Raw genomic sequence first — 23,312 nt, forward strand, 5'->3', positions numbered from 1 at the left:
GCCCTAAAACGGCCTGAGGCACGCCCAAAACAGCCAAAACCACCCCCAAACGGCCCCAAAGCAGCGCGAAGTGGCCCTGAAACACCCCTAAACCGCCCCGAAACAGCCTGAAATGGCCCCAAACCAGCCCAAAACTGCCCTGAAACAGCCCCAAAACACCCTAAACCAGCCCAAAACAACCAAACTCAGCCCAAAACACTCCTAAAACACCCCAAACCAGCCTTAAAACAGCTCCAAACACCCCAAACCGGCACCAAAACTCCGCCAAACGCCCTAAAACACCCCCAAACCCCCCAAATAGCCCTAAAACACCCCAACCCTCAATAAACACGGTGCCCGCTCTATGTGTGTGTCTGTGTGCGTGTTGGGGGGGGGGAGGTGCATTTTGGGCCGATTTCGACTGGATTTGGGGTTCCTCCCCCCAAAACCACCTTTTTTGGTCGATGGGTGGGGTGGGTGTTAACACCGCCCGGCCGCCAGGGGGCGCTGTGGCGGCGCCGCTTCACTCGCCTCTCCCGGCTGAGGAAGCCCCGCCCGCTCCGCCGGCGGCAGCCAATGGGAGGGCGGCGTGCCGCGCGTGCGCCCCGCGCTCCGCCCCACGTGTCTCCTCCCGCCGCAGCCGCCGCCGCCGCCGCAGGTACCGGGGGGGGAGGGGGCGCACACCGGGACCACGTGACCCCACCGGGACCCCCACCCCCCCCCCCAGCCCCACAAGTGACCCCCGGACCCACAAGTGCCCCCCCCCCGCCCCCGGGGGCCTTCTGCCCCATAGGTAGCGCCCCAGCCCCATAAATACCCCCCAGCCCCACAAGTACCCCCATAACCCCCTAAGTCCCCCCCAGCCCCACAAGTCCCCCCGGCCCCATAAGTCCCCCCGGCCCCATAAGCCCCCCCCAGCCCCATAAGCCCCCCCAGCCCCACAAGTCCCCCCCATAACCCCCTAAGTCCCCTCCAGCCCCACAAGTACGCCCCAGCCCCATAAGTACCCCTCGGACCCATAAGTACTCTCCCAGCCCCCCAAGTGGTCCCAGTCGATGCCCCCGGGGGCCTTCTGCCCCATAAGTAGCTCCCCAGCCCCGTAAATACTCTCCGGCCCCATAAATGCTTTGCAGCCCCACAAGTAACTCTATAATCCCCCAAGTACAACCCAGCCCCATAAGTCCCCTCCAGCCCCACAAGCATCCCCAGCCCCATAAGTCTCCGCCATAACCTCGCAAGTCCCCCCCATAACCCCCTAAATCCCCTCCGGTCCCACAAGCACCCCCAGCCCCATAAGTAACCCCCATAACCCCCCAAGTCCCCCCCAGCCCCATAAGCACTCTCATAACCCCCCAAGCCCCCCAATACCCCCACAAGCACCCCCAGCCCCATAACCCCCCATAACCATCCACATACCCCCCCATACTCCCCATTGCCCCCATAACCCCACAAGCCCCCCAGCCCCATGACCCCCCATAACCACCCCCTATAACCATCCCCATGCCCCCATTACCCCCCCGTATTCCCCCATAGACCCCCCATATCCCCCCTTATATCTCCCCATAGACCCCCCATACCCCCCCATATCCTCCCATATCGCCCCATATCCCCCTATACCCCTTTATACCCCCCCATAGACCCCCCATATCCCCCATAGACCTCCCATATCCCCCCATACCCCCTTATACCCCTTCCATATCCCCCCATATCCCCTCCATATCCCCTCATAGGACCCCCCATATCCCCCCATACCCCTTTATACCCCCCCATACCCCGCCGTTCCCCCCATATCCCCCCATACCCCCCATATCCCTCCATAACCCCCCTTATATCCCCCCATATCCCCCCATTGCCCCCATACCCCTTTGTGCCCCCCCATATCCCCCCATACCTCCATATTCCCCCCATACCCCTTTATACCCTCCCATAGACCCCCCATATCCTCCCTTATATCCCCCCCATACTCCCATATCCCCCCATACCCCCCATTACCCCCCCATATCCCCCCATACCCCCCATTACCCCCCATATCCCTCCATATCCCCCCATTACCCCCCACCCCCCATACCCCCCATTACCCCCTCATATCCCCCCCATATCCCCCCTTATATCCCCCCCATAGGACACCCCATATCCCCCCATACCCCCATATCCCCTCATAACTCCCCATAACCCCCATAGCCCCCATATCCCCCCATTGCCCTCATAGCCCCCATATCCCCCCATTGCCCTCATAGCCCCCATATCCCCCATACCCCCCCATACTCCCCATATCCCCCCTTATATCCCTCCGTACCCCCTGTACCCCCCATACCCCCATATCCCCATTACCCCCATACCCCTTTATGCCCCCCATAAACCCCCCCATACCCCCATTACCCCCCCATAGACCCCCCATTACCCCCCATAACCCGCCGCTGTTCCCCCCCCGCCCCGCAGCGATGCCCCCCCCCGCGCTGGTGCTGCTGGTGCCGCCCCCCCCCCGCGGACGCGTGCGCGCGGCGGGCGCTGATCGCGGCGCGGTTCGCGGGGCCGCCCCCCCCCGCGCTGCGCGTGGTGCGCTCCGGGGGGGGCCCCGCGCTGCTCACCCGCCAGGGGGCGCTGCTGCGCGGCGCCGCCGCCGCCGCCGCCTTCCTCAGCCCCCCCGCGCTGCTCGGGGGGCGGGGCGCCGCGCCGCGCGCGCTCGTCCGCCAATGGGTGGCCTTCGCCGAGCGCGAGCTCGCCCCCGCCGCCGCCATCGCCGCGCACCGCGGGGGGGCGCCGCAGGTACCATGGGCGGGCGTGGGGGGGGGCGTGGGGGGGATATGGGGTGTTTATGGGGTGATACAGGGTGTATATGGGGGGATATGGGGGGTATGGGGGGGATATGGGGGGTCTATGGGAGGATATGGGGGGTCTGTGGGGGGATATGGGGGGTCCTATGAGGGGATATGGCGGGATATGGGGTGTCTGTGGGGGCATATGGGGGGATACGGAGGGGGTATGGGAGGATATGGGGGGTATGGGGGGGTATAAGGGGGTATGGGGGGTCCTATGAGGGGGTATAAAGGGGTATGAGGGGGTATGGGGGGATATGGGAGGGTTTGGGGGGTTCTATGAGGGGATATGGGGGGATATGGAGGGGGTATGGGGGTTATGGGGGGGATATGGAGGGTCTATGGGGGTGTATGGGGGGATATGGAGAGAGTATATGGGGGTATGGAGGGATATGGGGGGATATTAGGGGGATATGGGATGTCTATGGGGTGTCTATGGGGGCATTTGGGGGGATATGGGGTGTCTGGGGGGGGATATGGGGGGGTATGGGGCGGATATGGGGGGATATGGGGGTTGTGGGGGGGATATGGGGTGTCTATGAGGGGATATGGGGGATCTATGAGCACTGTGGGGTGTCTATGGGGAAATATGGGGGTTATGGGGTGTATATGGGGGGATATGGGGGGATACGGGGGATATGGGGGGGTATAGGGGGTCTATCGGGGGATACAGGGGGATATGGGGGGTCTATGTGGTGATACAGGGTGTATATGGGGGGACATGGGGGATCTATGGGGGGTATGGGGGGGTCTGTGGGGTGTCTATGGGGAGATATGGGGTCCTATGGGGTGTCTGTGGTGGGGTATAAAGGGGTATGGGGGGTATGGGGTGTCTATGGGGTGTCTAGGGGGAGTATAGGGGGATATGGGGTGTCTATGGGGGTCTGTGGGGGGACTATGGGTGGCTATGGGTCCCTATGGGTCCCCATGGGTGTCAGTGGGTCACTGTGGGTCACTGTGGGTCTCTGTGGGGCGCTGTGGGGCGCTGTGGGGCAGGCGCGGGCGCGGGCGCGGCAGGAGCTGCTGCGGGCGCTGCGGGTGCTGGACTCGCACCTGCGGGACCGAACGTTCCTGGTGGGCGACGGCGTCACCTTGGCCGACGTGACCGGGACGTGCGTGCTGCTGGGGCCCTGCCGCCGCGTGAGTCACCCCCGCCCCACGGCACCGCCCCATGGCACTGCCCCACGGCACCGACCCATAGCACTGCCCCGCGGCACTGCCCCACGGCACCGCCCCATGGCACTGCCCCACGGCACTGCCCCATAGCACTGCCCCACGGCACCGACCCATGGCACTGCCCCATGGCACCGACCCATAGCACTGCCCCACGGCACTGCCCTATAGCACTGCCCCACGGCACCGCCCCATGGCACTGCCCCACGGCACCGACCCATAGCACTGCCCCACGGCACCGACCCATAGCACTGCCCCGCGGCACTGCCCCACGGCACTGCCCCATAGCACTGCCCCACGGCACTGCCCCACGGCACCGACCCATAGCACTGCCCCGCGGCACTGCCCCACGGCACTGCCCCATAGCACTGCCCCACGGCACCGCCCCATGGCACTGCCCCACGGCACCGACCCATAGCACTGCCCCACGGCACCGACCCATAGCACTGACCCACGGCACCGCCCCACGGCACTGCCCCATGGCACTGACCCACGGCACTGCCCCATAGCATTGACCCACGGCACTGACCCATAGCACTGCCCCACGGCACTGACCCACAGCACTGACCCATAGCACTGACCCATAGCACTGACCCACGGCACTGACCCACGGCACTGACCCATAGCGCTGACCCACGGCACTGCCCCACGGCACTGAGCTATGGCACTGACCCATGGCACTGACCTATAGCACTGACCTATAGCACTGAGCTATACCACTGACCCATAGCACTGACCTATAGCACCGCCCCACGGCACTGACCCACGGCACCGCCCCACGGCACTGACCGTAGCACTGAGCCATGCAACTGACCTATAGCACTGCTTATAGCACTGCCCCATAGCACTGCCCCATAGCACTGACTCACGGCACTGCCCCGTAGCACTGCCCCATAACACTGCTCATAGCACTGCCCCACAGCACTGAGCCATAGCACTGCCCCACAGCTCTGCCCCACAGCCATGCCCCACAGCCCTGCCATGGGCCTGCCCCACGGCCCTGCCCCACAGCCCCTGCCCCACAGCACAGCCCCCCAGCACAGCCCCACAGCACTGCCCCACAACCCCTGCCCCACAGCCCTGCCACACAGCCCTGCCCCACAGCACAGCACAGCACAGCCCTGCCCCATAGCCCCTGCTCCATAGCCCCTGCCCCACAGCCCTGCCCCACAGCCTATATCCATAGCCCATAGCTCACATCCTATATCCCATATCATGTCCCACACCCTATATGCTACACCCCATGTCCCACACCCCGCACCCCGCACCCCGCACCCCGCCCCCCGCACCGCGCCCCCATGTCCGTGTGTCGCTCTCCAAGGTCCTGGACGCCGCCACCGTCTCCACCATCCCCAACGTCTGCCGCTGGTTCGAGACCTGTGTGGGGCTGCCCCAGTTCCGGGCGGTGCTGGGAGATGTGGGGCTGTGCGCGGACGGGGCCTCTGACCCACAGCGTGAGTGCCGCGGGGCTGGGGGGATGATGTGGGGCTGGGGGGATGTGTGGGGCTGGTTGGGATGTGGGGTTGGGAGGGGATGTGGGGCTGGGGGGGGATGTGTGGGGCTGGTGGGAGATGTGGGGCTGGAGACATGACTGTGTTGTTTCCGCAGTGGAGCTGGCACCCGTGGAGGTGGACGCCGAGGAGGATGATGCCATGGGGCTGGATGCTATGCGGCAGATCGCTATGGGGCAGCCCGCTATGGGGCAGGATGCTGTGGAGCAGGATGCTGTGGATCAGGCCGCTATGGGGCAGCCCGCTGTGGGGCAGGATGCTATGGAGCAGGATGCGGTGGATCAGGCTGCTGTGGATCAGGCCGCCGTGGGGCAGCCCGCTGTGGGGCAGGCCGCTATGGGGCAGGCCGCCCCGCCCCCAGCCAAGAGCGCGGCGCAGCTGAAGAAGGAGGCGAAAAAACGGGAGAAACTGGAGAAATTCCAACAGAAACAGGAAAAGATCCGCGAGAAGCAGGTGAGGGGGGGCCCCGCGACCCACAGAGACCCACAGAGACCCACAGAGACCCATGGAGACCCACAGAGACCCATAGAGACCCATAGAGACCCACAGAGACCCACAGAGACACCCACAGACCCATAGAGAGACCCCCCGGAGTGACCCATAGGGTGACCCATGGAGAGAGCCATGGAGGGGCTGACCCGGTCTCTGTGGGTCTCTATGGGTCTCTGTGGGGCTCTATGGGGCTGTGTGGGGCTCTATGGGGCTCTATGGGGCTCTATGGGGCTCTGTGGGGCTCTGTGGGGCTCTATGGGGCTCTATGGGGCTCTGTGGGTCTCTATGGGGCTCTATGGGGCTCTATGGGGCTCTATGGGTCTCTGTGGGTCTCTGGGGGGCTCTATGGGGCTCTGTGGGTCTCTATGGGTCTCTATGGGGCTCTATGAGTCTCTATGGGTCTCTGTGGGTCTCTGTGGGTCTCTATGGGGCTCTACAGGTCTCTATGGGGCTCTACAGGTCTCTATGGGGCTCTATGAGTCTCTATGGGTCTCTGTGGGTCTCTGTGGGTCTCTATGGGGCTCTACAGGTCTCTATGGGGCTCTATGAGTCTCTATGGGTCTCTGTGGGGCTCTGTGGGTCTCTATGGGGCTCTATGGGGCTCTGTGGGTCTCTATGGGGCTCTACAGGTCTCTATGGGGCTCTATGGGGCTCTGTGGGTCTCTATGGGTCTCTATGGGGCTCTGTGGGTCCCTGTGGGTCTCACAGGTCACGTGGTCTCCGCAGGCTCCTGCCCCCCGGCGCCAGCGCCGCCCCCCCGGGGTGGTGACCTATGACCTGGAGACCCCCCCGGGGCAGAAGAAAGGTGAGGGGGGGCCCCCCCCAGTACCCCACATCCCTGCCCCACAGCCCTGCCCCACACCCCATACCTCTGCCCCACACCCCATATTCCTGCCCTATATCCTATATGCTATATCCTGTATCCCGCACCCCATATCCCATACATCGCATACATCCCATATCCTGTACCCCACATCCCTGCCCCACAGCCCCCCCCACCCCACATCCCTGCCCCACAGCCCCCCCCACCCCACGTCGCTGCCCCACAGCCCCCCCCCACCCCACATCCCCGCCCCACAGCCCCCCCCCCCACCCCACATCCCCGCCCCTCAGCCCCCCCCCTCACCCCACATCCCCGCCCCACAGACGTGTCGGTGCCGCTGCCCCCCTCGTACAGCCCGCGGTACGTGGAGGCCGCCTGGTACAGCTGGTGGGAGCGCGAGGGCTTCTTCAAGCCCGAGTATGGGGTGAGCGGGGGGGCCTCGTGCAAAGGGGGGGGCCTTGTGCAAGGGGGGGTCCTTGTGCAAGGGGGGTCCTTGTGCAAAGGGGGGTCCTTGTGCAAGGGGGAGATCCTAGTGCAAAGGGGGGTCCTAGTGCAATGGGGGGAGGGTTCTCGTGCAAGAGGGGACCCTCATGCAAGGGGGAGTCCTTGTGCAAAGGGGGGTCCTTGTGCAAGGGGGGTCCTTGTGCAAGGGGGGGTCCTCGTGCAAGGGCCCCCCCGTGCAAGGGCCCCCCCGTGCGAGCCCCGGTGCGAGGCTGTTCCCGCAGCGGGGCCGCGTGTCGGCGCCCAACCCGCGGGGGGTGTTCATGATGTGCGTCCCCCCCCCCAACGTGACGGGCGCCCTGCACCTGGGCCACGCGCTCACCAGCGCCATCCAGGACAGCCTCGCGCGGTGGTGAGCCCCACAGCACCCCACAGTGACCCATAGTGACCCATAGCGGCCCATAGCGCCCCACAGCGCCCCACAGCGACCCACCGCGACCCACAGCACCCCACAGTGACCCATAGTGACCCATAGCGGCCCATAGCGCCCCACAGCGCCCCACAGCGACCCACAGCGACCCACAGTGACCCATAGTGACCCATAGCGACCCACAGCGCCCCACAGCGCCCCACAGCGACCCACAGCGACCCACAGTGACCCATAGTGACCCATAGCGGCCCATAGCGACCCACAGCGACCCACAGCAACCCATAGTGACCCATAGTGACCCATAGTGACCAACAGCGGGACCCATAGTGCCCCACAGTGCCCGCAGTGGGACCCACAGCGACCCATAGCGACCCACAGTGGGACCCACAGCGACCCATAGCGGGACCCATAGCGGCCCATAGCGCCCCACAGCGCCCCACAGCGACCCACAGCGACCCACAGCGACCCATAGCGCCCCACAGCGCCCCACAGCGCCCCACAGCGAGCCATCAGTGACCCATAGTGACCCATAGCGACCCATAGCGACCCATAGCGACCCACAGCGCCCCACAGCGACCCATAGCGACCCATAGTGACCCATAGCGACCCATAGCGCCCCACAGCGCCCCACAGCGCCCCACAGTGACCCACAGTGACCCATAGTGACCCATAGCGGCCCATAGCGCCCCACAGCGCCCCACAGCGACCCACAGCGACCCATAGTGACCCATAGCGGCCCATAGCGCCCCACAGCGCCCCACAGCGACCCACAGCGACCCATAGTGACCCATAGTGACCCATAGTGACCAACAGCGGGACCCATAGTGCCCCACAGTGCCCGCAGTGGGACCCACAGCAACCCATAGCGACCCACAGTGGGACCCACAGCGACCCATAGCGGGACCCATAGCGACCCATAGTGACCCACAGCACCTGTGCCCAGACCCACAGCAACCCACAGTGACCAATAGCGTGTCCCAGCCCCATAGCATGTCCCTGCCCCATAGCGTGTCCCTGCCCCATAGCGTGTCCCTGCCCCATAGCGTGTCCCTGCCCCATAGCGTGTCCCTGCCCCGTGGCGCGTCCGTGCCCCATAGGATGTCCCTGCCCCATAGCGTGTCCCTGCCCCATAGCATGTCCCTGCCCCATAGCGTGTCCCTGCCCCATAGCATGTCCCTGCCCCATAGCGTGTCCCTGCCCCATAGCGTGTCCCTGCCCCGTGGCGCGTCCGTGCCCCATAGCATGTCCCTGCCCCATAGCGTGTCCCTGCCCCATAGCGTGTCCCTGCCCCATGGCGTGTCCCAGCCCCACACGTGTCTCTCCCCCTGTGGCGCAGGCAGCGCATGCGGGGGCTGACGACGCTGTGGAGCCCGGGCTGTGACCACGCCGGCATCGCCACGCAGGTGGTGGTTGAGCGGCGGCTCTGGCGCACGCGGCGCCTCACGCGCCACCAGCTCGGCCGCGAGCGCTTCCTGCAGGAGGTGTGGGCCTGGAAGCACGAGTGAGTCCGACCCACAGCGACCCACAGCGACCCGCCCCCTGACCCCCACCCCGACCCACAGTGACCCACAGCGACCCGCACCCTGACCCACACCCTGACCCACAGCACTGACCCATGGCTGCCCCACAGCGACCCCCACCCTGACCCACAGCGACCCACAGCGACCCCCACCCCGACCCACACCCCAACCCGCACCCTGACCCACAGCGACCCCCACCCCGACCCACACCGACCCACACCCTGACCCACAGTGACCCGCACCCCGACCCACACCCCAACCCGCACCCTGACCCACAGCGACCCACACCCTGACCCACAGCGACCCGCACCCCGACCCACACCCTGACCCACAGTGACCCACACCCCGACCCACAGCGACCCGCACCCTGACCCACAGCAACCCATACTGACCCTCAGAGACCCACAGCAACCCATAGAGAGACCCATTGCTGCCCAGTAGCAACCCCCACAGACCCATAAAGACCCACAACCTGACCCATGAGTGTGACCCACTCACATAGAGTGACCCATGGTGTGACCCACAGCGTGCCCCATAGTGCTGCCCCAAAGTGCTGCCCCATGGCCGCCTCATGGCCAATAGATCTGATGCCCTATAGCCCCCTACAGCCACCCCCAGCCCCATAGTGCTCCCAGCCCCACGGCTGCCCCATTGCCGCCCCATTGCCGCCCCACGGCCGCCCCATGGCTGCCCCATTGCCGCCCCATGGCCGCCCCACGGCTGCCCCTCTCGCAGGAAGGGCGACCGCATCTACCAGCAGCTCCGGCAGTTGGGGGCCTCCATGGACTGGGACCGGGCCTGTTTCACCATGGACCCCGTGAGGAGCTCTGTGGGGCTGGGGGTCTGTGGGGGGCTGGGGGGTCTCCATGGGTCTCTATGGGGTGTCTGTGGGGTATCTATGGGGTGACTATGGGGGGTGTCTATGGGGGGTTGTCTGTGGGGTATCTATGGGTCTTTATGGGGTGGCTATGGGGTTTGTGGGGTGTTTATGGGGTGTCTATGAGATGTCTATGGGGTCTCTATGGGATGTCTATGGGAGTGTCTCTATGGGGGGTCTGTGGGGTCTCTATGGGGTGTCTACGGGGTATCTATGGGGTGTCTATAGCGGTGTGTCTATAGGGGGTCTATGGGGTGTCTATGGGGTCTGTGGGGTGTTTATGAGGTGTCTCTGGGGTGTCTATGGGGGTGTCTCTATGGGGCGTTTATGGGGTCTCTATGGGGCGTCTGGGGTATTTATGGGTGTGGGGTGTCTATGGGGTGTCTATGGGGTCTGTGGGGTGTCTATGGCGTGTCTGTGGGGTGTCTGTGGGGTATCTATGGGTCTCTATGGGTCTCTATGGGGTCTCTTTGTGTCTCTGGGGGTGTTTATAGGTGTCTATGGGTGTCTGTGGGGTGTCTGTGTGTCTCTATGGGGTCTGTCTGTGTCCCTATGGGTCTCTGTGTGTCTGTGGGTCTCTCTGGGTCTGTGTGCGTGTGGGTGGGTGACCGCTGTGTGCCCCACAGAAGATGAGCCGCGCCGTGTGCGAGGCCTTCGTGCGGCTGCACGAGCAGGGGCTCATCTACCGCAGCACGCGGATGGTGCACTGGAGCTGCGCCCTGCGCTCCGCCATATCCGACATCGAGGTCTCTGCGGGGCGCGGCGGGGCGCGGCGGGGCGCTGTGGGGTGCCGTGGGGCCTATGGGGCGCTATGGGGCGCTGTGGTGTCCGTAGGTGGAGAAGCGGGAGCTGCCGGGCCGGACGCTGCTGCGGGTGCCGGGCTATGAGGAACCCGTCGAGTTTGGGGTCCTGGTGGCCTTCGCCTACCCCCTGGAGGGCGGCGGTGAGGGGGGGCCATGGGGGGGGATCGATGGGGGGGATCTATGGGGGAGATCGATCGGGGGGACCCATGGGGGAATCTACAGGGGGGATCAATAGGGGGGACCCATGGGGGAGCTAGGGAGGGGATCGATGGGGGGGGACCCGTAGGGGAGCTATGGGAGGGATCGATGGGGGGGACCCATAGGGGACCTATGGGGGGGATCAGTAGGGGGGACCCATAGGGGATCTATAGGGGGGGATTGATGGGGGGGGACCCATAGGGGATCTGTAGGGGGAGATCTATGGGGGGGACCCATAGGGGACCTATAGGGGATCTATAGGGTGGGGTATCTATGGGGTGGGACACATAGGGGCTGCAGGACCCATAGGGTGAGGTATCTATGGGGTGGGACCCATAGGGGATGCAGAACCCATGGCAGGGGGGGTATACATGGGGAGACCCATAGGGGGTGGAGGACTTATGGGTGCGTGACCCATAGGGGGTAGAGGACCCGTGGAGGGGATGGGGTGTCTATTGGGGGGGGGATATCTATGGGGTGGGCCCCATAGCGGGTGAGCAGCACACGGTGTGGGGGGGGGGATGTGGTCGGGCAGCAGTGGGGCTGCCCCATAGTGGCGATGTGTGGGTCTGGCCCCCAGAGGAGGGGCAGGAGGTGGTGGTGGCCACCACGCGGCTGGAGACGATGCTGGGGGACGTGGCGGTGGCCGTGCACCCCGAGGACCCCCGCTACACGGTGAGGGGCGGGGCTTGGCCAGGGGGCAGGCTTCGGCCAATGGGAGCGAGGCTTCGGCCGGTGGGGGCGGGCTTCGGCCAATGGGGCGGGGGTTTATCTATGGGGGCGCGTGGCTTCATCAGTGGGGGCGTGGCTTCAATGGGGGCGTGGCTTCAGCCAATGGGGCGTGGTTCTATCAATGGGGAGCAGGTTCATCAATGGCGGCGTGGCTTCAGACAATGGGGCGTGGGTTCATCAATGGAGGCGTGGCTTTGTGGGGGCGTGGCTTCAATGGGGCGCGGCTTCAGCCGACGGGGGCGTGGTTTTATAATTGGCATGGGTTTGTCAATGGGGCGTGGCTTCAGCCAAGGGGGCGTGGTTTTATCAATGGAGGCGTGGCTTTGTGAATGGGGCGTGTTCATCAAGGGGGCGTGGCTTCAGCCAATGGGGCGTGGGTTCCTCAATGGGGGCGTGGCTTCAGCCAGTGGGGGCGTGGCTTGCGCCGATGGGGTCTCTCTGGCCATCGGTCTCTCTGGGTACAGGAGTCTATGGGGTGGGCGTGGCCATGTCGCGACAAGCCCCGCCCCTTTCTCTGCCCCCCCCCCAGCACCTCCGGGGCCGTTCCGTCCTTCACCCCTTCACGGGGCAGAGGCTCCCGGTGCTGCACGACCCCTTCGTGGACCCCCAGTTCGGCACCGGTGAGGGGGCCATGGGGGGCTGGGGGGGCCATGGGGCTCTATGGGGCTCGATAAAGGGCTATGGGGGGTCTGTGGGTGTCTGGGGGGGTCTATAAAGGGCTATGGGGGGGTCTATGAGGTGTCTGGGGGGAGTCTATGGGGGTTTATGGGGTGTCTGGGGGGATCTGGGGGGGTCTATAAAGGTCTATGGGTGTCTATGAGGTGTCTGGGGAGGGTCTGTGGGGGTTTATGGGGGATCTATGGGGGTCTAGGGGTGTCTATGGGGGTCTGGGGGGGTCTGTAAAGGTCTATGGGGGGTCTATCGGTGTCTGGGGGGGTCTTTGGGGGGGTCTGTGGGGGTCTATGGGTGGGTCTATGGGGCTCCATGGACATCTGTACATGTCTATGGGTGTCTATGGTGTCTGTGGGGGTCTGTGAGGTGTCTATGGGGGGTCTGTGGGGCTTTATGGAGGTCTGTAAAGGTCTATGGGGTGTCTGTGGGGGGTCTATGGGGTGTCTATGGGGCTCTATGGCATCTATGACTTGTCTGTGGGGGGTTATGGGGTTCTATGGAGGTTATAAAGGTCTATGAGGTGTCTATGGGGGGTTTTTGTGTGTGTCTATAGCTGCCTATGGGGTGTCTGTGGGTCTCTATGGGGTCTCCATGGGGCTCTCATCCCCCCCCAGGCGCAGTGAAGGTGACCCCAGGGCACGACGCCACGGACCTGGATGTGGGGCAGCGCCACGGGCTGCCCTGCCCCTGCGTGCTGGACGATGAGGGGCGGCTCTGCGGCGTGCCCCCCCCCTTCCTGGTGTGTGGGGCGCCGGGGGGCACTGTGGGGCGCTGTGGGGCCCTGTGGGGCACTATGGGGCGCTGTGGGGCGCTATGGGGCGCTATGGGGCACTGTGTCCGTGCAGGGGATGCCGCGGTTCCGGGCCCGCGCCGCGGTGATGGAGGCGCTGAAGGAGCGGGGGCTGTTCCGGGGGGTCACCGAGAACCCCATGGTGGTGCCCATCTGCAGGTGCGTGGGGGGTATGGGGTCTGTGGGGCTCTATGGGGTGTCTGTGGGGCTCTATGGGGTGTCTGTGGGGGTCTATGGGGTGTCTGTGGGGGGCTAGGGGGGCCATGGGGTCTGTGGGTGGTCCATGTAGAGTGTATGGGGGGTCTATGCGGTCTCTATGGGGTCCTATGGGTGTCAGTGGGTGTCGGTGCCAATGTGTCTCTCTGGGGCACTATGGGGTGTCAATGGGGTGTCAATGGGGTGTCAATGGGTGTCTCTGGGGTGCTACGGGGTGTCACTGTCTCTCTATGGGGCTCTATGGGGCTCTATGGCGCGTCAGTGTGTCTCTATGGGGTGTCGGTGTGTCTCTATGGGGCGCTATGGGGTGGCTATGGGGCGCTATGGGGCGCTATGGGGTGTGTGTGCCCCACAGCCGCTCGGGGGACGTGCTGGAGCCGGTGCAGCGCCCGCAGTGGTTCCTATGGGGTGTCGGTGTGTCTCTATGGGGCGCTATGGGGCGCTATGGGGTGCGTGTGCCCCACAGCCGCTCGGGGGACGTGCTGGAGCCGGTGCAGCGCCCGCAGTGGTTCCTATGGGGTGTCAGTGTGTGTGTCTATGGGGTGTCGGTGTGTGTCTATGGGGCGCTATGGGGTGCGTGTGCCCCACAGCCGCTCGGGGGACGTGCTGGAGCCGGTGCAGCGCCCGCAGTGGTTCCTATGGGGTGTCAGTGTGTGTGTCTATGGGGTGTCGGTGTGTGTCTATGGGGCGCTATGGGGTGCGTGTGCCCCACAGCCGCTCGGGGGACGTGCTGGAGCCGGTGCAGCGCCCGCAGTGGTTCCTATGGGGTGTCAGTGTGTGTGTCTATGGGGTGTCGGTGTGTGTCTATGGGGCGCTATGGGGTGCGTGTGCCCCACAGCCGCTCGGGGACGTGCTGGAGCCGGTGCAGCGCCCGCAGTGGTTCCTATGGGGTGTCAGTGTGTGTGTCTATGGGGTGTCGGTGTGTGTCTATGGGGCGCTATGGGGTGCGTGTGCCCCACAGCCGCTCGGGGGACGTGCTGGAGCCGGTGCAGCGCCCGCAGTGGTTCCTATGGGGTGTCAGTGTGTGTGTCTATGGGGTGTCGGTGTGTGTCTATGGGGCGCTATGGGGTGCGTGTGCCCCACAGCCGCTCGGGGGACGTGCTGGAGCCGGTGCAGCGCCCGCAGTGGTTCCTGCGTTGCTCCGCTCTGGCCGCGGCCGCCGCGGGGGTCGTGCGGGGGGGGGAGCTGCGCCTGCGCCCCCCGGCCCACACCCGCACCTGGCTGCAGTGGATGGACAACATCCGGTGAGTGACCCACGGCGACCCACGGCGGGACCCACGGCGGGACCCACTGTGATCCCCTGCAACCCATAGCATGACCCATTGCGACCCACTGTGACCCACAGCATGACCCATAGCATGACCCATAGCGTGACCCATAGCGCAACCCATGGCAGGACCCATAGCGTGACCCACTGCAACCCATAGCATGACCCACTGTGACCCACGGCGTGACCCACAGCGGGACCCATAGCGTGACCCATAGCGTGACCCACGGCGCGACCCATAGCAAGAAGCTAACCCACAGCTTGAGTCATAGAGGCCTAGTGCGACCCACAGCATGACCCACACCTGACCCATAGAGACCCACAGCGACCCACCCAGACCCATAGCAACCCATCCCATGATCCATAGTGAGCCAAAGCGACCCACAGCAACCCATAGCATGAGCCATAGCCCAACCCATAGTGACCCATAGAGACCCATAGCGTGAGCCATAGCCCAACCCATAGTGACCCATAGAGACCCATAGCGTGAGCCATAGCCCAACCCATAGTGACCCATAGAGACCCATAGCGTGAGCCATAGCCCAACCCATAGCGACCCATAGAGACCCATAGCGTGAGCCATAGCCCAACCCATAGTGACCCATAGAGACCCATAGCGTGAGCCATAGCCCAACCCATAGAGACCCATAGCGTGAGCCATAGCCCAACCCATAGCGACCCATAGAGACCCATAGCGTGAGCCATAGCCCAACCCATAGAGACCCATAGCGTGAGCCATAGCCCAACCCATAGTGACCCATAGAGACCCATAGCGTGAGCCATAGCCCAACCCATAGTGACCCATAGAGACCCATAGCGTGAGCCATAGCCCAACCCATAGTGACCCATAGCGTGAGCCATAGCCCAACCCATAGCGACCCATAGAGACCCATAGTGTGAGCCATAACCCAACCCATAGCAAGCCAAAGCCCTGACCCACATCCAACCCATAGCCCAACCCTTGGCGTGACCCATAGCACAAGCCACACCCAACCCACGGCGTGACCCACAGCGTGACCCATAGCCCTGATCCACAGCAACCCACAGAGCTGAGCATGGGCCTGACTGATGGCGACCCACATTGCTGACCCATAGCGCTGACCCATAGCAGTGACCCATAGCAGTGACCCATAGCGCCAAAGGGAACCTGCCTTATACTGCTTTGGTGGGGGGGTCCCTGCCCCACAGCCCTTGCCCCACAGCCCTGTGAGGATCCTGCCCCATAGCTCCTGCGCCACAGCCCTATAGGGATCCTGCCCCACAGTGCTATGGGGATCCTGCCCCACAGCCCTATAGGGATCCTGCTCCATAGCTCCTGCGCCACAGCCCTATAGGGATCCTGCCCCACAGCGCTCCCCGCGCCGTGGGGCTGCCCCCAACGTGCCCCCCCGCAGGGACTGGTGCATCTCCCGCCAGCTCTGGTGGGGCCATCGCATCCCGGCCTACTTCGTCACCATCGACGACCCCAGCGTGCCCCCCGGCAAGGTCAGTGTGGGGCTGGGGCGCTATGGGGCGCTATGGGGCTGGGGGGTGTTACGGGGCTAAGAGGTGTTATGGGGTACTGTGGTGCTGGGGGGTGCTTTGGGGCGCTGTGGGGCTGGGGGGACGCAATGGAGTGCTTTGGGGCTGGGGGGAAAGTTTGGGGCTTCTATGGGGCGCTATGGGGCTGGGGGGTGCTATGAGGTCCTATGGGGCTGGGGAGTGCTATGGAGTGCTGTGGGGCTGAGGGGGTGGTTTGGGGCTTCTACGGGGCTGGGGGGGTGGTTTGAGGGTTCTATGGGGCGCTATGGGGTTGGGGGGCGCTATGGGGCTGGAGGGGGGGCTGTCGAAGGCTGCAATGGGTCAGGGGACTGGGTGGGGGGGGGAGATGGGACCCCTCGCTGTGGGGCTGGAAGTACGGAGGGGGTTGATGCTGGGAGTCATCTGTGGGTCCAGCCATGGGTCTCTGTGTGGGTCACTATATGGGTCTCTATGTGTCTCTGTGTGTCTTTATGTGTCTGTGTGTGCTTTTATGTGTCTCTATGGGTCTCTATGCGTCTCTATGGATCTCTATGGGTTGCTGTGGGTCTCTATGGGGCGCTGTGGGTCGCTATGGGGCGCTGTGGGTCTCTATGGGGCGCTATGGGGCGCTGTGGGTCCCTGCAGGACGGGGATGGGAAGTTCTGGGTCAGCGGCCGAACCGAGGACGAGGCTCGAGCGAAGGCGGCGAAACGCTTCCGGGTGCCCCCCGAGAAAGTGACCCTGCGGCAGGGTCAGGAGGGGCTATGGGGCAGCGGGGCAATGGGGGCAATGGGAGCAATGGGGGTAATGGGGGTAATGGGGACAATGGGGGTAATGGGGGCAATGGGGGCAATGGGGGCAGTGGGGTCAATGGGGGGCAATGGGGGGCAATGGGGGCAATGGGGCAATGGGGGCAATGGGGACAATGGGGGTAATGGGGGCAATGGGGCAGAGGGGGGCTATGGGGGTAATGGGGGCAATGGGGGTAATGGGGGCAATGGGGGCTATGGGGCAATGGGGGGCAATGGGGGCAGTGGGGTCAATGGGGGGCAATGGGGGGCAATGGGGCAATGGGGGGCAATGGGGGCAATGGGGCAATGGGGGCTATGGGGCAATGGGGCAATGGGGGGCAATGGGGGCAGTGGGGTCAATGGGGGCAATGGGGGCAATGGGTGCAATGGGGGCAATGGGGGGCAATGGGGACAATGGGGGGCAATGGGGACAATGGGGGCAATGGGGACAATGGGGGTAATGGGACAATGGGGCAATGGGGGCAATGGAGGGCAATGGGGACAATGGGGGCAATGGGGGTAATGGGACAATGGGGCAATGGGGGGCAATGGGGCAATGGGGGGCAATGGGGGCAATAGGGTCAATGGGGGGCAATGGGGGCAATGGGGGCAATGGGGGGCAATGGGGGCAGTGGGGGCAGTGGGGTCAATGGGGGCAATGGGGGCAATGGGGGCAATGGGGGGCAATGGGGGCAATGGGGGCAATGGGGGGCAATGGGGCAATGGGGGACAATGGGGGCAATGGGGGCAATGGGGGGCAATGGGGCAATGGGGGGCAATGGGGGCAATGGCGGTAATGGGACAATGGGGCAATGGGGGGCAATGGGGCAATGGGGGCACAATGTGGGGCGCTGGGGGGTCTCTTGCTCCCCATAACCTGTCCCCCCCCCGGCAGACGAGGACGTTCTGGACACTTGGTTCTCCTCCGGCCTCTTCCCATTCTCCATCTTCGGGTGGCCCGAACCAGTGAGTGGGAATGGGGGGGTTTGGGGGGGTTTGGGGTGGTTTTGGGTGTTTTGGGGTGTTTAGCGGTGTTTTTGGGGTGTTTAGGGGTGTTTTGGGGGGGTTTTGGGTGGTTTAGGGGTGGTTTTGGGGTGTTTTGGGGTCCCTGACCCCCCGTTTCCCCCCCCAGAGCGAGGACCTGGACGTGTTCTACCCGGGGACGCTGCTGGAGACGGGCCACGACATCCTCTTCTTCTGGGTGGCGCGAATGGTGATGCTGGGGCTGGCGCTGACCGGGCGGCTGCCCTTCCGCGAGGTGGGGGCACCCCCAAAACAGCCCGGAACACCCCGAAAACAGCCCAGAACAACCCAAAAACACTGTGGAACACCCCGAAAACAGCCTGAAACACCCTGAAACACCCTGAAAACAGCCCGAAACACCCCAAAACCAGCCCGAAACACCCCGAAAACAGCCTGGAACACCCCAAAACCAGCTGAAACACCCCAAAAACAGCCCGAAACACCCCCAAAACAGTCCGGAACACCCCAAAACCAGCCCAAAACCACCCCAAACCACCCCAAAACACCACAAAAACAGCCTGAAACAGTCCAAAACACACCAAAACCAGCCTGAAAACAGCCCGAAACACCCCAAAAGCACCCCAAAACACCCCAAAACCAGTCCAAAACCAGCCCAAAATACCCCAAAACCGGCCCGAAACACCCCAAAACCAGCCCCAAAACAGCCCGAAAACAGCCCGAAACACCCCGAAACACCCCCAAAACAGCCCAAAACAGCCCAAAACCACCCCGAAACATCCCAAAAACAGCCCAAAACACCCCAAAAACAGCCCGACACACCCCAAAACACCCCAAAACCACCCCAAAATCCCCCAAAACCAGCCCGAAACCAGCCCAAAACACCCCATAACCGGCCTGAAACCCCCCAAACCCACCCCAAACCAGCCCAAACCCACCCCAGAACACCCCAGCCCCCCCAAGCCCACCCCAGCCCCCACGCGCCGTGCCCCCCAGGTTTACCTGCACGCCATCGTGCGGGACGCGCACGGCAGGAAGATGAGCAAATCCCTCGGGAACGTCATCGACCCCCTGGACGTGATCCACGGCATCTCCCTGCAGGTGGGGCGCTGGGGGGGCTCTGGGGGTCGGGGGGGGTCCATTGGGGGGTCTATGGGGTCTCTATGGGGGTCTGTGGGGGTCTATGTGGGGTCTATGGGAGGGGTCCATTGGGGGTCAATTGGGGGGTCTATGGGGAGTCTGGGGGGGTCTATATGGGGTCTATGGAGGGGGGTCAATTGGGGGGTCTATGAGGGGTCTATAGGGGGCCCGTTGGGGGTCAGTTGGGGGGTCTATGGGGGGGTCCATTTGGGATCAATTGGGAGGTCTGTGGGGTCTCTATGGGGTCCTATGGGGGGTCTGTGGGGGTCAATAGGGGGTCCATTGGGGGTCAACTGGGGGGTGTGTGGGGGTCTATATGGGGTCTATGGGGGGAGGTCCATTGGGGGTCAATTGGGAGGTCTATGGGGTCTCTATGGGGGTCTGTGGGGGGTCTGTAGGGGTTGCATTGGGGGTCTATGGGGGGTCTGTAGGGGGGTCCATTGGGGGTCAATTGGGGGGTCTAGGGGGGGGTCAATTTGGGATCAGTTGGGGTCTCTCTGGGGTCTCTCTGGGGTCTCTCGGGGGTCTCTATGGGGGGTCTATGGGGGGTCTCTATGGGGGTCTCTGGGGGCCCCCCCCACGGTCCTGTCCCCCCCAGGGGCTGCACGAGCAGCTGGAGAACAGCAACCTGGAGCCTGCGGAGCTGGAGCGGGCGCGGGAGGGGCAGGTGAGGGGGGGGCACTTGTGGGGCTGGGGGGTCCGGGGGGGGCACTTGTGGGGCTGGGGGGTCCATGGGGGGGGCACTTGTGGGGCTGGGGGGTCCATGAGGGGGGCACTTGTGGGGCTGGGGGGGGTCCGTGGGGGGGCACTTGTGGGGCTGGGGGGGTCCGGGGGGCGGCACTTGTGGGGCTGGGGGGGTCCATGGGGGGTCAGTGGTGACCCCCTGCATGGGGCCCCCCCCAGAAACGCGACTTCCCCAACGGGATCCCCGAGTGCGGGACGGACGCGCTGCGCTTCGCCCTCTGCGCCTACACGGCCCAGGGTAGGAGCCGGCCCCACGTCCGCGCCCCACACCCCACATCTACACCCCCCACCCTGTATCCCACATCCTGTACTCTATATCCCATACCGCATATCCCAAACCCCACATCTCATATCCTGTATCCCACACCCCATATCCCACGTCCTACACCCCACATCCCACACCCCATATCTCATACCCCGTATCCCACACCTCATATCCCATATCCCATATCCCATATCCCATATCCACACCCCATACCCTATATCCCACATCCCACACCCCATATCCTGTCCCCCATCCCCATACCCCATATCCCACACCCCACATCCCATACCCCGCACCCCGCACCCCACACCGCATCGCCACGTTCCCAGGCCGGGACATCAACCTGGACGTGATGCGGGTCCTGGGTTACCGGCACTTCTGTAACAAGGTGTGGAACGGGGCCCGCTTCGTGCTGCAGGCGCTGGGGGGCGGCTACCGGCCCCCCCCCGACCACCAGGTATGGGGCAGGGGGCTCCTGGGGGGCTGGGGCTGCGGTCATGCCACTGGGGACCCGAGTTATGGGGCTGCCCCCCATGTGTGGGGCTGCCCCCATGTGTGGGGCTGCTCCCCATGTGTGGGGCTGACCCCGATGTGTGGGGCTGACCCCCATGTGTGGGGCTGCCCCCATGTGTGGGGCTGCCCCCCGTGTGTGGGGCTGACGCCCATGTGTGGGGCTGCCCCCGATGTGTGGGGCTGACGCCCATGTGTGGGGCTGACCCCATGTGTGGGGCTGACCCCCATGTGTGGGGCTGCCCCCATGTGTGGGGCTGCTCCCCATGTGTGGGGCTGACCCCGATGTGTGGGGCTGACCCCATGTGTGGGGCTGACCCCGATGTGTGGGGCTGACCCCATGTGTGGAGCTGACCCCGATGCGTGGGGCTGACCCCCATGTGTGGGGCTGACCCCGATGTGTGGGGCTGACCCCCATGTGTGGGGCTGCCCCCATGTGTGGGGCTGCCCCCCGTGTGTGGGGCTGACGCCCATGTGTGGGGCTGCCCCCAATGTGTGGGGCTGACGCCCATGTGTGGGGCTGCCCCCCATGTGTGGGGCTGACCCCATGTGTGGGGCTGACCCTGATGTGTGGGGCTGACCCCATGTGTGGAGCTGACCCCGATGCGTGGGGCTGACCCCCATGTGTGGGGCTGACCCCGATGTGTGGGGCTGCCCCCCGTGTGTGGGGCTGACCCCCATGTGTGGGGCTGCCCCCATGTGTGGGGCTGCCCCCCGTGTGTGGGGCTGACGCCCATGTGTGGGGCTGCCCCCGATGTGTGGGGCTGACGCCCATGTGTGGGGCTGACCCCATGTGTGGGGCTGACCCCCATGTGTGGGGCTGACCCCGATGTGTGGGGCTGACCCCATGTGTGGAGCTGACCCCGATGCGTGGGGCTGACCCCCATGTGTGGGGCTGACCCCGATGTGTGGGGCTGACCCCCATGTGTGGGGCTGCCCCCATGTGTGGGGCTGCCCCCCGTGTGTGGGGCTGCCCCCATGTGTGGGGCTGCCCCCCGTGTGTGGGGCTGACGCCCATGTGTGGGGCTGCCCCCGATGTGTGGGGCTGATGCCCATGTGTGGGGCTGCCCCCCGTGTGTGGGGCTGACCCCATGTGTGGGGCTGACCCCATGTGTGGAGCTGACCCCGATGCGTGGGGCTGACCCCCATGTGTGGGGCTGACCCCGATGTGTGGGGCTGACCCCGATGTGTGGGGCTGCCCCCCGTGTGTGGGGCTGACCCCCATGTGTGGGGCTGCCCCCATGTGTGGGGCTGCCCCCCGTGTGTGGGGCTGACGCCCATGTGTGGGGCTGCCCCCGATGTGTGGGGCTGACGCCCATGTGTGGGGCTGACCCCATGTGTGGGGCTGACCCCCATGTGTGGGGCTGCCCCCGATGTGTGGGGCTGCCCCCATGTGTGGGGCTGACCCCGATGCGTGGGGCTGACCCCATGTGTGGGGCTGACCCCGATGCGTGGGGCTGACCCCATGTGTGGAGCTGACCCCGATGCGTGGGGCTGACCCCCATGTGTGGGGCTGACCCCGATGTGTGGGGCTGACCCCCATGTGTGGGGCTGCCCCCATGTGTGGGGCTGCCCCCCGTGTGTGGGGCTGACGCCCATGTGTGGGGCTGACCCCGATGTGTGGGGCTGACCCCCATGTGTGGGGCTGCCCCCATGTGTGGGGCTGCCCCCCGTGTGTGGGGCTGACGCCCATGTGTGGGGCTGCCCCCAATGTGTGGGGCTGACGCCCATGTGTGGGGCTGCCCCCCATGTGTGGGGCTGACCCCATGTGTGGGGCTGACCCTGATGTGTGGGGCTGACCCCATGTGTGGAGCTGACCCCGATGCGTGGGGCTGACCCCCATGTGTGGGGCTGACCCCGATGTGTGGGGCTGACCCCCATGTGTGGGGCTGACGCCCATGTGTGGGGCTGCCCCCATGTGTGGGGCTGCCCCCCGTGTGTGGGGCTGACCCCCATGCGTGGGGCTGACCCCGATGCGTGGGGCAGGTGCGGGGCCGGCCGGGGCTGGCCGATCGGTGGGTGCGGAGCCGCCTGAGCCGCGCCGTGGGGGCCGTGGGGGCCGCGATGGAGGAGTTCGACTTCCCCGGCGCCACGACGGCCGTGCACCGCTTCTGGCTCTACGAGCTCTGCGACGTCTACCTGGTGCGGGGCCGCACCCGCGGGGGGACGGGGGGGTGTGGGGCGGGGGGTGTGGGGTATGTGGGGTACACGGGGTAGGGGGTGTGGGGTATGGGGTATGGGATATATGGGGTATGGGGTGTGGGGTATGGGGTATGGGGTGTAGGGTATGGGATATGGGGTATGGGATGTGGGGTATGGGGTGTGGGATGGGGGATATAGGGTATGGGATATGGATATGGGATATATGGGGTATGGGGCATGGGGTATGGGATATAGGATTCATGGGGTATGGGATATATGGGGTGTGGGGTGTGGGATGGGGGATATGGGATATGGATATGGCATATAGCAGTATCGGATACGGGGTATGGGATATATGGGGTATAGGTAATGGGGTATGGGGTATGGGATGTAGGATATGGAGTATGGGATGTGAGTTGTGGGATATGGGGTATGGGATATAGAATATAAGATATGGGGTATGAGGTATGGGGTGTGGGGATAGGGGGTATGGGATATG

General features: G+C 64.8%; 1 protein-coding gene across 1 annotated transcript; it reads left to right on the forward strand.

Annotated features, from left to right (window-relative positions):
- Positions 1 to 443: 443 nt before the first annotated feature.
- VARS1 (valyl-tRNA synthetase 1) lies at positions 444 to 22,866 on the forward strand (the record flags this gene model as incomplete). The annotated part of the gene is made up of 26 exons (XM_030510783.1): positions 444 to 452; positions 2,419 to 2,745; positions 3,792 to 3,935; positions 5,290 to 5,422; positions 5,577 to 5,932; positions 6,698 to 6,776; positions 7,118 to 7,218; positions 7,520 to 7,647; positions 9,002 to 9,166; positions 9,921 to 10,002; positions 10,689 to 10,808; positions 10,897 to 11,005; positions 11,644 to 11,738; positions 12,325 to 12,415; positions 13,082 to 13,206; positions 13,313 to 13,416; positions 14,559 to 14,717; positions 16,135 to 16,225; positions 16,886 to 16,991; positions 17,927 to 17,997; positions 18,164 to 18,289; positions 19,009 to 19,113; positions 19,751 to 19,819; positions 20,056 to 20,134; positions 20,491 to 20,618; positions 22,658 to 22,866. Coding segments are annotated over exons 1-26 (3,311 nt in total), but the record flags the coding sequence as incomplete, so codon positions are not given.
- Between the last annotated feature and the right edge of the window lie 446 nt (positions 22,867 to 23,312).

Source organism: Strigops habroptila, unplaced genomic scaffold, assembly GCF_004027225.2.
Source record: "Strigops habroptila isolate Jane unplaced genomic scaffold, bStrHab1.2.pri NC_044299.1_ctg1, whole genome shotgun sequence".
NCBI lineage: Eukaryota > Metazoa > Chordata > Aves > Psittaciformes > Psittacidae > Strigops > Strigops habroptila.